At 41.7% G+C, this 15,932-nt stretch overlaps 1 protein-coding gene across 2 annotated transcripts in view; it reads right to left on the minus strand.

The window, feature by feature from the left end:
• The window catches only part of Fbxl13 (F-box and leucine rich repeat protein 13), a 205,543-nt gene that overhangs the window by 47,174 nt on the left and 142,437 nt on the right, over positions 1-15,932 (minus strand). Inside the window, exons 13-17 of one of the 2 annotated variants that reach the window (XM_012947562.2) lie at positions 7,293-7,391; positions 4,833-4,950; positions 4,574-4,736; positions 2,136-2,255; positions 643-769 (exon numbers count right to left, since the gene is read on the minus strand). In XM_012947562.2, the coding sequence (XP_012803016.1) occupies positions 643-769; positions 2,136-2,255; positions 4,574-4,736; positions 4,833-4,950; positions 7,293-7,391 (627 nt within the window). The remainder of the gene's footprint in view (positions 1-642; positions 770-2,135; positions 2,256-4,573; positions 4,737-4,832; positions 4,951-7,292; positions 7,392-15,932) is intronic. The other variant, XM_045135824.1, reaches the window with a different exon arrangement.

Genomic DNA, 15,932 nt, shown 5'->3' on the forward strand with positions numbered 1-15,932 from the left:
AGTGCACTCACAGGTTAAAAAGACGGAGAGAAGAAACCAGATCAATGAATGGACACATCCTTCCTCTAAAAGCCCCACTGAATGTTGGGGAAGGATGGACACTTAACACAGATGTCTGTGTTGCAGGCAAGAAACAGACACAGATCCTGGTAAAGGATGCCTTGTGGGTAGACATGCACAGAGAAGGGCTCCAATGCTTGCTTTCCAGGCAGGACTTCTCAAAGAAGGCTTCACGGACACGTGGCATTTGGTTTTGGCCTTCACAGGGTCTTAGATCTCAGGGCACTTAGGTAATTCATGAAATATGTAATTCACAGGAGATGTATGCTTCAGCCATCTAAAATAGGTCTTCTTGATATTGACCAAACTTCCATTATAAAACCAAGTTCACATGTGCATGCATTGCTTTGATCTGTAAAGCCTTTCTTTAAAATACTGAAGTTTGGCATTTTCTAACAAAGAAGTGTGTGACAATTTATAAATAATACCATCTAACACAATGCTAGGAACAATACTCCTAAATTTTCCATTTATAATCTAATAATTTAACAAATGATTATTGTTTTCTCCATTATTTACAAACTAAAAACATGATATTATATTTTTTAAAATCATTGAACTATTTAAAACATTTTTTTTTACCTCATTAGTGATTACTGTTCCTGAGAGATCTACTGATATCAATGAAAGGATGTTTGCAATATATTCAAATCCTAGGTCAGTCAAATGTTCACAGTTTCGTAAACTCAAGTAGTGCAAATTAGGGCAGCTGAAAGAAAGTAGTATGAAGAATTAATTTTAGCTCACGGTCACACATCAGTGTCAATTTCTTCATGTAAACACTATCTGAGGAAACAAATGGTATTGAAGAAAGGATTTTCCTTTCCTCAACCTAAATGGCAACCTAGAATCAGAAAACAATTTGGCGGTTTTGTGTTTTGCTTGCTGAGGCAGGGTCTCACTGTATATCCTAGAATAGCCTGGAACTCACAGTGGCACCTAGGCTGGCCTCAAACTCATGGCAATCGTCCTGCTTCCAACCTCCCAAGTACTGGAGCAACAGCTGTGAGCCACCACATCTGGCTCACAAGTTCCCATTTAGTTGGATGAAAAGAATGTACTTTGATTTGGCATCATATTGCAATTTCTAAAAAAAGGCCAACGTCATGATAAATAACCACTAAAAGTGCAAGGCCATGTTCTGCACTTATCTTTACATACTTTGCTGCAGCATAGGCGGGGAAGATGGATCAGTAGTTAAAGGTGCTTGCTTACAAATTTGCTGCAGCAACTAGGTTCAACCCTTACTGAACACAAGGCCTCTGACAAGCAAGGAATGTCAAGAACAAAACAATCAGCGAGAATCATGCTAAGGAATCATGCTAAGTGAGGGTTCACATTTGAGACAGTTAGCGTCTTTGAGAAGCACAGAAGTCATGACTCCATTTCAAACTTTCCCTTAGTTGACAATAATAATAAGCATTTCGGGTGTGAGAAAGACATTTAATTCAGGGGCTGGAGAAATGGCTTAATGGGTAAGGCACTTGCCTGCCAAGCCAAAGGACCCAGGTTTGATTCCCCAGGACCCATATAATCCAGATGCACAAGGTGGTTCATATGTCTACAATTTGTTTGCAGTGGCTGGAGGCCCTGGCGTGCACATTTTTTTTATCTCTCTCTCCTTTGCTCTCTGTCTCTCTCAAGTAAATAAGTAGAAATAATTTTTAAAAAATTTTAAAAAGAGGGCTGGAGGGATGGCTTAGCTATCCAGGCGTTTGCCTGCAAAGCCAAAGGACCCAGGTTAGATTCCCCAGGGGGCGCACGTGTCTGGAGTTGGTTAGCAGTGGCTGGAAGCCCTGACAAGCCCATTCTTTCTCTCTCTCCCCCTCTCTCTCTGTCAAATAAATAAATAAATAAAAATAAAATATTTTTTAAAAAATTTAAAAAGAGATTAGTTTAATCTGTGACTTCAATGTCATTCATTTGGTTCCACTGAGCGTTGAACCAGCTTGCAGACATCCCCAATGTACTCCTAAGTCCTTGGAATTGTGGCTTTTAAGTCTATCTCCAATTTCCTATCAGCAAAAATACAAATACAATAAAATGCTCTCATGTAGAGTATTGTTTCATCATACCGCTCAGACATTTTTATAATGGAGGTGTCGCCCAGCAGCACACAGTTACTCAGGTTGAGCTCTCTTATCTTGATGCTCACAGGTCCATCAAGAAACTGCTTTAGTCCACTATCCCCAATCCTGTAGGAAAGAATGAAAAAGTGTCACATGTGATATGATATAGAAACTTCTAGAATGGAAGTTACATAATGGTTTTTATGCCCAATAGATTTCCAAAGTACATATCTCTTAATGTAATAAAACTACAAATGATAGCAATGAGAGTGGTATTAATAAAAAATGTTATTTTTACTCATTTGTGTATTTAATTAGATAGTACAATCAATAATGATACTGGTGTTCTCTTTCTCCCTGGTTAAAAGTTATTCAGGTTAAGTAATCCCTAATATGATCCACAAAAGACAGATGCCAATATTTGGGAGAGGGAGAACCATAGCTTACACACTGCTGAAGGGTTTTGGGTGGATTTCCACTCAATACAAGGTCAGCTCACCTGGACTGGAAATCCAGTAGTCATGTATGGAACCTCTCCTTCTACACTAGAGAACCCCTGGACTTGGAAGAAGACCTCAACTTCAGCCACCCCACACTTTCCCAATAAAAAAATATCAGAATGTCAGCGTCATCTACCACATGGCTCCTGATGCACTGATGACTGGAAGTTGGTTTGGCCCATCATGTCCTCATTTTCCAATGGGACTTTCATTTTATTTCATTTTTATTTTTTTATTTTAGAAAGAGTGAGCCAGAGAGAAAAGGGGACAGGGACAGACAGAGGGTGGATGGCACGCCAGGGCCTCATCCACCACAATCGAACTCCAAACACTTGTGCTACCTAGTGGGCACGTGTGACCTTGTGCTTGCCTCACCTTTATGCATGTGGCTTAAGTGGGATCTGGAGAGTCAAACATGGGTCCTTAGGCTTTGCAGGCAAGCACCTTAACCACTAAGCCATCTCTCCAGCCCTAGGGTTTTTAGTTTTAACTCCATTTGGAGACTACCAATTCCTCTAGAAATGGTATTTCAGCAAGTAAAGCAAGCCAGAGAAGAATTTGTGCACACAAGTATGTGGGTAGTATGCATCCAAGAAGAGCACTGAGGGCAGTCTGGGTTGATTGATTGTACCTTTTCTGTCCTCTGTTTGGTTAGCTTTGCAAACAAGAAGAGCAATAGAGGCAAAAGGTTGTAGCTAAGTAGATTGGATTAGTCATGGTAAGGTTCAATTCTCCAATACCCATGTAAAACCAGATGCACAAAGTGGTGTATGCACCTGGAGGTTGTTAGCAGTGGCTGGAGGCCCTAGACTTTCAGGTTGGGGAGATGGCTTAGCAGTTAAGGTACTTGACAGGGAAGACTAAGGACCTAGGTGAGACTCCCCACTACCCACATAAGCCAGATGTACATGGTGACAGATGTGTCTGGAGTTTGTAGTGGCTAGAGACCCTGGTGTGCCCATTTGTTCTCTCTAATAAATAAATGAAAATAAAATAAAATTTTAAAAATAATTCAAAAAAAAAAACCACCAGATTCTCACCAGGCGTGTTATACACCTTTAATCCTAGCACTTGGGAGGCCAAGGTAGGTGAGTTCAAGGCCAGCCTAAGACTACATAGTGAATTCCAGGTCAGTGTGGGCTAGAGCAAGACCTAACCTGGGGGAAAAAAAAAAAGATTCTCAAACTGCTGATTTTTTTTTTTGCATGTTTGTGTGTAGTATGTATATACATGTCCACATGTCTAGGTGCACATGGGGAGTACAGACATGTATCTGAAGTGCAGAGGGTCTTCCTCAATCACTTTCCAACTTATTTACTCATGAAGTCAGCTGGTCAAGCTATCCAGCTTGCTTTTGGGATCCCCTGCCTCTGTTCCTGAGCCCTAGGATTCTAGGCACGCTGCCACATCCACCTGGCATCTTATGTGGGTGATGGCGATCCGAACTCCAGTCCTTACATTCGTGAGGTGCAAGTGTCCTGCCCACAGAGCCATCTCCCTAACCCTCAAAGCAATTTAACAAAATCCAAACTATACTCTGTATGAAACATATTCAAAACAAAATAAGAACAAAAAGTGAAACTATAAGGCCTACCATCAGACTAGTTCCCCAGAAGCATATGAAACATATCAGAAAACCCATGCGGGTCGTGAACCTGTTCATTGAACTAGCTATGAAAACAACTATGAAAGGTAACCAATAAGTTTATTTACCAGAGCACGTGTTTCCTCTTCTTATCATGCGCTTTCTCCACACCCCACATGCCCAGTTTAGGTTGGGTGGCCATCTTTCATGTTACCACAGAACACTGCACTTATTTTCACAGCAGCACCCGGACCCCTGACCTTCATGTTTAACACATTAACCTTAACAAGAGGGCTTGTCACATGCTAGGTAATTAGTCTTTCTTGAACACTGAGTTGACATACAGAATAACTTCTTACCTTACACAGTTTGCCAAATTCAATACAGTTAGTTGTTTCAAAGGTGAAAGTGACTTGAGGCTACCGTCTGTTAATGTCTTACAGTCTGCCATATAAATGTGGTTGATATTTGGATAATTCTTGTCGATACATTTGAAGCATGCATCAGTAATTCTTTTATTTCCTGTTAAAGGAAAAAATAAGCATTGCATTTAAATGCCAGAAGAGTGAAAATTTTTAAAAAAAAGTAAGACTGAATCACATTGTGAGTATCACAGACCTTCAAATCGGATCTTTCTGAGGTTACAAGTAGAAAGAGCTTTGAAAGTACAATCAGAGATATGTGGTGAGCCAATGAAGACCACTGATGTAATACGTGGGCACTTCTCAACCAAAACCTTTAGAAAAAAAAAAGGTAATTAACTAGAGACAGAACAAATAGCAAAGAAATGATGTAATTTTTCCCTCAATATAGTCATGCTAACTATAAATTTTTCTAATTTTGAAGAAAATGGGATTTTTTTCAATATATTTTCATATGCTCACATTTGAATAATGCTGAGGAATGAGAATTAAATCATGTAACAAGAATATTGGAAAACATGAGAAATTGGAATGCTGAAAAAAAAAATCACTTGGCAGCTTGACATGGTGAATTAAATTTCAGCCCAGCAGAGTCAGGCCTGCAGTAGTCAAGGGGTAAATTAGTTTTACAATTTATTTTTGTATTTTATTTATTTTTGTTTATTTATGAGAGAGAGAGAATGAGCATGCCAGGGCCTCTGGCCACTGCAAACAAACTGCAGACACATGCACCTCCATGGCCATCTGGCTTACGTGGGATCTGGAGAATCAAACATAGATTGTTAAGCTTTGCAGGGAAGTGCTTTAACTGCTAAGCCATCTCTCTACCTCACCCCCTTTTTATGATTTCCAAATTCATTTTAACATTTGTACTTTAGCTATCATATCACTGAAACAAAAAATCCTATGAAAACAAAGTCTCATAGGATATTTAACTATTGAAGTGTGTTTAAAAAGTGCACATGTAGCTGCACGTGGTGGCGCACACCTTTAATCCCAGCACTCGGGAGGCAGAGGTAGGAGGATCACCGAGGGTTCGAAGCCACCCTGAGGTTGCATAGTGAATTCCAGGTCAGCCTGAACCAAAGTGAGACCCTACCTCAAAAAAACAAAAACAAAACAAGTGCACACGTGTATGTATGTATAACTTTTTCTTTTAAGCTATTAGTTATTTATGTGTTGGTATACATGTGTACATTCATGTGTGGGGTGCATAAGCATGTGTGGGGGTGCGTACACGTGACCATGTGGACGTGGAGGCCATATATAGATGTTGAATATCTTTCCTTCTTGTTCCCACCTTAATGCTTAATGCCATGTGTTTGTCACTGCAATGAAAGGTATATTAGTAATCAGAATTTCTAGTCTAGTTGGAGTTCTTCCATTTGAAAAATGTGGCATTTTCATGGAACTGTTTGACTTTTATTTGTGAGCAGAGAGAGAGGGCAGTTGAGAAAGAGATCAGGCACACTATAACCTCTAGCCATTATTAATGAACTCCAAGTACATGTGCCATTTTGTGTATCTGGCATTATGTGGGTACTAGACAATTGAACCCAGGACAATAAATGCTTTTAACCATTGAGTCATCTCCCCAGCCCTTGTTGGACTGTTATTTTCTAGCTCCCCACTATCACCACCATAGATTGAGGACAGATTTTCTCTGTCTTCAGATTTTTTTATTTTATTTATAAATTTTTGTTTAGGTAGAGTCTTACTCTAGCTCAGGTTGACCTGGAATTCATTATGTAGTCTCAGGATGGCCCCAAACTCACAGAGGCCCTCCTACCTCTTCCTCCCCAGTGCTGATTTTCAAGGCATGTGCCACCATGCCTGGCAGAATTTTCCCTTTTCATAAAGGCATAAAAAATGATGAGCTAAGCAGGGTGTGGTGGTGCATGCCTTTAATCCCAGCACTCGGGAGACAGAGGTAGGAGGATCACTGAGAGTTTGAGGCCAGCCTGAGACTACATAGTGAATTCCAGGTCAGCCTGGGCCAGAACAAGACTCTACCTCAAAAAAAAAAAAAAAAAAAAGATTATGTTATTTGCAAATTAATGTTTAGTAACTAAAGATTCACTTGAAAAGATAGGATACATTATCAGCCCAATCCTAGGTAGTCTTCTGGAAAATTTAATTGTTTTTATATTTATTATTATTATTATTAACAAGATGTTTTATATGTATACTTCACGTGTTGGTTCCCTCTTTTCCCCTGCCCCAGCCCCCATTCCACTGGGGATGCTCCTCAGTGGGGTTGCAGGTATTTCCCATGGGGTTGTAGTTTATGCCTTATGGGAGCAGCAGTCAGTTATTTGGGGGGGGGGGAGAGAGCGAATGCCACTGGGCATGATGTCTCAACCTGTGGTTCTTACAATCTTTCTGCCCCCACTTCTGCAAAATTCCCTGGGCCATGGTGGGTGAGTTTTAAGTCTACTTCAGTGATGAGCTCTTAGGAGCCTTTGGGTCTCTGCTTCGGTGGGTGTTGAGTATCTTTAGGGTCTCTTAATTATTTTTTGAACCTGTATTCACACTGTTTTTCAAGATAGCTGAAGTTAGTGTCTGCTTCCTCTTTTGTTTTTCAGAGATGCTTCTCATTTGGGGGTTACTTCTATCCTAACAGAACTGGGCGGGGGAGCCCTTATGCACTACCTACTTTCATACAGCGGTCCGTCAGAGTAGGCATGTCGTTGATGGTCAGGTGCATAATTCCAGTGCAGCTGTTTGCAATGTTCTTGAAGCCCTGGACAGAGATCTGTTGGCACCGGGGATGAAAAACAGAGCTGGTTAGCACAGCCTCTCACAAAAGCCCAAAGGCAGTAACGACCAAAGTTGTGGGTTTTTTTCTTAATGGCTTTTCAAGGTAGGGTCTCACTCTAGCCCAGGCTGACCTGGAATTCACTATGTAGTCTCAGGGTATCCTTGAACTCACAGCGATCCTCCTATCTCTGCCTCCCCAGTGCTGGGATTAAAGGCATGCACTACCACGCCTGGCTTTCTGTTGCTATGTTTTAAAACTAAAACCATAAAACGGTGCTGACATCAAATGAGAAGAATCCAATCTTGGACTTTCTTCACTTTTTTAGGGTTTAAAGAAACTCACATAATATAAATGTTAACTACCTGAACAACCCATAGAGCCATTCATGATATCATAGAACCACTGCCTTTATCTAGTACCAAAACATTTTCATTGATGACCTATCAGACAATTGTTTATCATACTCCTTCTCTTGCAAACTCCTGGCATCACCAATCTCTTTCCTGCCACTGTGGATGCAACCTATGCTGAATAATCACATAAATGGAATTGTATGAAATGTGACCTTTTTTAACCTGGTTTTTTCCCCTTAACACAGTGTTTATCCACGCTGTAGCATGTATCAGTGTTCCATCACCTTTCATGGTTTTATTTCTTCCTATAACATCACCTGGAAATACTACATTTTGTGTATCCATTTGTCTGTTGACTGATTGTTTCCATCTTTCTCACAGTTTGCATAGTGTTGCTGTGAACATGCATGCAAGCCTGTTTGACTGAATATCAGCTTTCAAGTTGAGGGTATATACAGGAGAGTGGAACTGCTGCTGGCATATGCTAATGGTAAGTTCAACTTTTAAAAGAAACCATTTTTTTGCCGGGCGTGGTGGCGCACGCCTTTAATCCCAGCACTCGGGAGGCAGAGGTAGGAGGATTGCCGTGAGTTCGAGGCCACCCTGAATTCACCATAGTGAATTCCAGGTCAGCCTGGGCTGGTAAGACCCTACCTGGGAAAACAAAAACAAAAACAAAAATCCTTTTTTTTTTCTTACAGTAGCACACCATTTTATATTCTCACCACCAATCTAATTTCTATAATTCTGGTTGGAAAGTTCTAGTTTCTCCACATCTTTGCAAACATTTATTTTCCACTTTTTCAAAAATTTCCTACTAAGTCTGAAGTGACACACCACAGTGCTTTGACCGCATGTCCTCAATGACTAATAATATTGAGCATCCATCCCTTCCTGTTCTAGCTAACCTCATGTATGGCCTAATTTTAAATTGGGCTATCTTTTTTGTTGTTCAATTGCACACATTTTCCTATATTCTGGATATGAGACCCCCCATTATTAAATGATTTGGTATTATTGTCACCATTCTCTAGGTTGTCTTCTCAGTTTAAAAATAACATCCTGGGCTGTAAAGATGGCTCAGTAGTGTTAGGTGCAAGCCTGATGGTCTGGGTTTGATTCCCTAGTACCTAAGTAAAGCCAGGTGCACAAAGTGGTGCACACATCTGGAGCTCATTTGCAGTGGCCAGAGACCTGCACACCCATACTGTGTGTTTCCCTCTCTCTGTCAAATAAATATTAATATTTTAAAAAATCATGTTCTTTTGTGCACAAAAGCTTTTTTTATTTTGGTGAAGGTCAATTTATCCCTTTTTCTTTTATTGGTCATGCTTTTGTCGTTATATCTAAGAATCCATTATTAAATCCAAGATCAAGATCTGCTCCCCATTTTTTTTCTGAGAGATTTGTATTTCTAAAAAGGGGGTAGTCTTTGTTTTTCAGGCACTCTACCATGACCACCTATAACCAAAGAGAGAGAGAGAGAGAGAGAGAGAAGAGCATGGAAAAGGAAGATAAAGAAGTCCTTGGGAAGTTTCTGAGTCATTGGGAGAGTAAATGGCCTGTAAGTCTTTGACTATTTTGGTCTGTGACACTCATAACCCATGCATATCTTATTTCCTCCCAGAGAAGCTCATGTACTCTTTTTTTTTTTTCTTTGAGAGAGAGAGAGACAGAGAAAAGGAGAAAGAGGCAGAGAGTGCCAGGACCTATCAGCCACTGTGAACAAACTCCAGGCACATGCGCCACCTTGTGGCCACATGCAACATTTCATGCCTGTGTCACTTTTGTGTCTGGCTACATAGGACCTGGAGATTGGAACAAGCGTTCTTAGGCTTTGCAGGCAAGCGCCTTAACTGTTAAGCCATCTCTCCAGCCCTCTTTTTAAATGTCCCTATTGTGTTGGCAGATATGATGGACTGAATGAATTAAGTTTAGGAGTAAGGTTTGGACAAGAGAATACATTTGACTATCGCCAAGACCAAGGGGGATTCTGAGTGGAAGGCAGGACAGTCTACTTGCTGCTGTAGAGCTCTGGTTTCTTTGTTTTCTATGAGGACAAAGCAGTAGAAGTGCTGCCCGTGGTTCCAGGGGCAAGATCACCCTCACATGAATAACTGGAGTAGACAAGGAGGGGAACGATTGCCTTAAAGCAAGAGTGAGACATTTTACATTGTACCGCCAGAGATTCTTAATGGAATCTTCTGTGAGTATTCCCAGAGAAAAGTCCAGGGGAGGAAAAGGAAAAGGGAGACATGTGGAGAACAGAGTAGAAAATTATTTTGGTTTGGAGTTAGCAAGCTGGGCTTGACTGTGGCTGGGGAGTTCAGCTCCTCTGATTCTTAATTTCTCCATTGGTAAAATGGACATAATATGCATCTTTGAAGATTCTTGAGGAAACAAAATGAAGCCGTGTGTGTGTGTGTGTGTGTGTGTGTGTGTGTGTGTGTTAGTGCAATGTCTGGCTATTAGTGTTCTCCCACAGAAGAGCAAAGAAGTAGAGGGAGAGAGAGCCTTAAGAACGCAGCACAGGCCATTCTTCCCATTGCAGAAACATAGACCCGGTACGCAGATTTGAGAGCAGATCACTTATCTACTCCCCGTGACGTGTCTCAGAGTGTGAGCACATAGCAGCTGAATGAAGCAAAAGCGTGTGGTTCACAATGTCAGGCCCTGGGCTCGAAGCCACCTCTTCCTACTACGACACCCATCTCCACAGATGCAGAGAACTGTTGTTTGTGCCAGTGCTTCTGAGGACACCTCTTTATTGCAGACCGGAGTCCATACCCGTCACATGATTGCGTCTAATAATGCCTTCCACAGTGCAAATAAACAACTTTTTCTTCCGTGTTGGTTTGCAAACACATGTATGACAAGATTTCCTAAAAGGGGGGTGGGGAGCAATAGCCACAAGCAGCCCAGTTGGGTGGCTCCTTGCAATTCAGCCAAAAAGCTTGGCACTATCAACCACACACATTAGTCTCTGGAGAAGGGGGTGGGAGGGAGCCTCTGAGAAGAAACTTTTCGCTCTGTCCTGGCATGAAGTGCTTAGTTCCTCACAGTGTTTATATTATAATATCCAAAAAGATGTTTGGTGAGTATTTTATGATTCAAAGATTCCTGCCAGAATGCTTTAGGCCAATATTAGTTGTCCTTTCTATTCACTGAAGTAATGGGGGGTAGAAATGTGAAATTAGTATTTTCTCTTGGAAAAAAAAAAAGCAAGATATTTTACCATGATAAAATTCAAAGCTTTGGACTGGAGAAGTGGCTTAGTGGTTAAGGTACTGGCCTGCAAAGCCAAAGGACCCAGGCTCGATTCCCCAGGACCCACATAAGTCAGATATACAAGGTGGCACATGCATCTAGAGTTGGTCTGCAGTGGCTAGAAGCCCTGGCACACCCATTCTCTCTCTCCCTCCACCCTTTCCTCTCTCTCCCTTAAATAAATAAATAAAGTTTTTAAAAATGGCAGGACTCTTTCTTGTAATGCTTGGGATCTGGTCCCTCTGTTAAGTTGTGAAGTGGTGTTGGTTTCCCTTTGACACCATCTGGAGCCAGGCCACAGTGCTGGGTAGGAAGTTGAGGAAAATTGGCCTCTTTGGTGTGCTCCAACCTCAAGTCTAGCAGATAGCTACTGCTACTGATGGAGACAAAGGAGCTTTGGTAATGCAGGGAAAGTCCTCTTGCTGTCTCTAGAGAAAACCATCTGCATAAGACAGAGCTATCTGTGAAGAAAATGCCAAGTCCCAGGAACCAGCTCAGATGCCTCTCTGTCACTCCAAGAAGGCACAGTGGGGGGAAGAGCGACCACATCAGTGGTGACCTCTTCATCAAGCTTCCATGTTCCACTCCTTCTCTACAACCATGTCTCGGCGTCAGACAGCTCAGCAATGCAGGAAAGATCAGTGTGCAGGGCCAGGCTCTCTGTGGTGGTTTGAAATATTCCTCTCCCACAGACATGGCCCAAGATGTGTCTCTGTATCTCCAGCTGTTTCTCTCGTTCTAACAGCATTGCCTGCGATGACTAATGGGTCATGTGATAACTTTAGTCAGATCCATATATCCTTCATGAGCTCCGAGTGATCTCAGAGGAGCCTGGCCTAGTGAGAGGAAGGAATTGTGCAGGAGGAAAGTGAAGCTTCCCCAGCCCCCACCCGGACATCATGGAGCACTCCATCCACTTCACTGCACACTGTGCCGCGAGGATCTGCCGTCCTAGTGCTGCCTGGAATCTGGGCTAATAGGGTGTGATGGGTTCTCAGATTAACAAGAGACCTGATGGTGGTCATTCGCTTGAGACCCTGCCAACCTCTTTCTTTGGATGATCCTATAGTTTCCAAGTCTACATATTCCTTCTGGTCACTTCTAGTCTAAAATCGTATCTGTTTACAAGTACCCTTCTAGACTTAGCTCTCTGTCTCTCCACATTTCATATACAGACATTCTTTCCCTTACATATCAAAGTTCTCAAGCCCACAGCCTTCATTCTGCATTTCTGGGCCCTCTACATCTTGGATATAATATCCCTGCTAAGAAGGGACCTTAGCCATCCTGATGCAGAGTATAGCAGTATAGCATAACAACAGTTTTTGTTTTGTTTTGTTTTGTTTGTTTTTTGAGGTAGGGTCTCCCTCTAGCGCGGGCTGACCTGGAATTCACTGTGTAGTCTCAGGGTGGCCTTGAACTCATGGTGATCCTCCTACCTCTGCCTCCTGAGTGCTAGGATTAAAGGTGTGCGCCACCACCTTAACAACAGCTTTTTTAATAGGATGAATAGCTATTGAATGGATTGTCTGTAGAGTAAATTAGAATTACAGTATAGCTGACAATATGGCCAATTGTTAAAGATTGTCATGTTTATCTAGAAACAATGGACAACCAAACTGGAAGAAAAAATAAAAACAGAGCTTCACTTTCCGGTGTGAGTTAAGAACTAGAAGAGCGACCGGCAGATGCCAGGAAGGCAGGAGGCTTGCCAGCTCCGCATTCACTATCCAGGGACTCCAGGTTGCAATCGGCCAGAAGCAGGCTGGCCCATCCTGAACTTTTGTTACTGTTGTCTAGCACATAATATCTTGTTCTTTCCCTCAAGCACTGGCCATTCCCTGGATGATAGGAGCTTCCTTCCGAAACTTAGGAAAGCGCAGCCATCGCGTCTCCTTGCAGCACAGTGGTGTCCTGAGCTGCTCCTTGCTTTCCCAGGCTAGCAACTTCCCGCCTACCGCTAACACCAAGCACAAACCCAAGGCACAAAACCAAAAGAGAGTTTCTGTAAGCAGTTCACGAAATTATGAGTATAAATCACTTCTAAGGTATGGAGTAGAGGAGAAACATAAGCAAGTGTACTTTTCAGAAAGCATAAGAATTTTTTCCAAACTTCTTTTTTTTTTTTTCAGGAGTGGGAAACATGATCTTAGTCCCCTGAAACTCATCATTTTGCAATCTGATTCTTCAAGATCTAAAAATTATTGCCAGATGTTTCCTTTTCACTACCTAATATAATAAAAATCCCTATACATTTGGCCTACAAAGAGGTTATATAAAGCACTGGATGTTAAAAGTGTTTTTTTTTTTCTTTTCAATATAGCCAGAGTATAGCCATATTTAAGTTAATATATAGATAATATTTAACTTTATACACATCCTGTTTATAAGAAAGGTAAAAGATTTTCATAATCCTATAGTTTTTTTTCAATACAATTGAAGTGTGATGCAGAAAGGAGTATGCTGAAACATTTCTTCAACAGGGAAATACAGATGCAAGAACTAAGTCACAACAGAAGAAATAGCACTGTGAATTTTCTGACCTGTGACTATGTTTTCACTAGGACTCCTGTTAAATGACATATGACATTTTTTCCAAATACAAAATGCAACCGTTTTTTTTCACTATTCACAAATGAGTTAAATTGCCTGCTAAATATTGATATTTATACCCATGGACTAGTAGTGATCTCAGCCCTGGTCAGAGAACCTTCTTTTTGCAGCTAGGTGACAGTTAATGCAGAGGCCTTTGACTGGTGAATGTGCTGAATTTAAGTGATTACAGAGTGCCTAGCCCTAAACAAAACATCAAGATGGCCACCTCTGTGGCCCAAGGAAAATTATGGAAGAAGGGAATGGAGAGATTGCTAGAGCCAGAAGATGGGGAAGAGTGCTCTGAAATGCCGTGTTGTGGATACGACATGGCTGTCGTAAGTCTTGAACACACGGCAGCCGCGGCTTCTGCCACAAGCCCTGCACCCACATAACAATGAAAAGGTGTGAAAGTAGAACGGGGACTAATCGGGAAGGAGAAAGGGGCCAGCAAGGCTAAGTGGGAGATAACGGTGATGGGAGGGGTGGAACATGTTCACAGTACACGGTGTGTATGTATGAACTTGTCAAAACATGCTCTAACACAGCGGTGATGGCTTCACAGTCTGAGTATACCATACCCAGGACCACTGGTTGTGTAAATGAGCAAACTGAGTGCTGTGAATTCCTTATAAATGGAGATTTTATTTTAAAACACAGATTGCTGGGGCTTGGGAGATAGGTTGGTAAAGTACTTTCTGTACAAGCATGAGCAACTAAGTTCAAATCCCAGTCCCCATGTAAGAAGCTGGACTAGTGAGGCAGAGACAGAAGGTTGCAGCCCACAGGCCTTGCCTAGTCTATGAGATCAAGCCAGTGAGAGACCCTGTCTCAAAAAATAAGGTGGAGAGCAGTTGAAGAAGACACCCAATATAAACCCTGGCCTACACACACACACACACACACACACACACACACACACACACACACATGCACATAGACCTGCACAAACATATAAACACATAAAAATGTACACACACATATACCGCATATGAAAGATTGTTAAAACTTAATATTTTTAGTAATCCTACAAGTTGGCTATTAACCACAGGCAAATTACATCAGCTGGGCGTGGTGGCACACGCCTTTAATCCCAGCACTCGGGAGGCAGAGGTAGGAGGATCACTGTGAGTTGGAGGCCACCTGAGATTATGTAGTAAATTCCAGGTCAGCCTGGGCTAGATTGAGACCCTACCACAAAAAAACAATGACAACAATTACATCAGGGACACAAACAGTGGCAAAAAAAAAAAAAAAGAAGGAGACTCAGTCTCAAGCCAAAATGGGAAGAGAGGAAAACCCCCTGAGGTTGTCCTCAGAACTCCACACACACACTGAGGCATGCACATGGCCTGTCATACACATCCACACACACATGTACACACACATGTACACACATGATACAGAAAGAAAAAGTTAAGCTGGCGTGGTGGTGCACACCTTTAATCCCAGCACTTGGGAGGCAGAGGGAGAAGGATTGCCATGAGTTCGAGGCCAGCCTGAGACTACACAGTAAATTCCAGGTCACCTGGACTAGATCAAGACTCTACCTCAAAAAAAAAAAATTAAATCATATAAACTTAAAGCATAGCAAGATCAGAGATATACTTAAACCTACCATTTCTTAAAATTTTTCCACATGTTACCATTACCTGTTTGTGAGGTTGCTTGTGTCTATTGTGCTCCACGTGGACAATATCACGTAACTGGGGGCAGGGGACTTTTGTTCCTCTCTTTCCACCTCCCTGTCCACTGCCCTTGCCTTGGGAACTTGAACTAGGCCATGGTGAGGGTACTTAGACTATCATATGCAGCAAACACAAACAAGTCTGGTATTTCCCAACCTTTGCTATTCCCTAGAATATAGGAAAGTGGAACCAACAAAATATCATTGCATTTGACTCTGAATTTAACTCTTACTGGTCATTCTGACATAAAAATCTGCAGACTCTTCATGGATCTAATTAGCCTTTATTGCTAGACACAGATTTATACCTAAGCTCTCTGTTCTAAAATGAGACTTCCTCTTTCAAGTAATTCTTGTCATTTACACCTGAATATAACCTCAATTTTAAGAACCTCGAAGTCATCCTTTCTAAAATAAAATCCATTATATTCCCTCAGTCTTGCTCTTTCTTTGTCTATTTTGGTTACTCACTATATTTAGAAGCATAAAATTCAAAAGTCAAAAAAGACCTTAAAGAAGATCTCGTCCTCGGACTGGAGAGGTGGCTTGGGGGTTAAGGATTACTTAGCCCAGCCTAACTATACCAAGGATGAGGGAACTGAGCCAGAAAGAAAAAGCAAAATAACTGACCATGGT

Source organism: Jaculus jaculus, chromosome 16 (assembly GCF_020740685.1).
Source record: "Jaculus jaculus isolate mJacJac1 chromosome 16, mJacJac1.mat.Y.cur, whole genome shotgun sequence".
Taxonomy (NCBI): Eukaryota; Metazoa; Chordata; class Mammalia; order Rodentia; family Dipodidae; genus Jaculus; species Jaculus jaculus.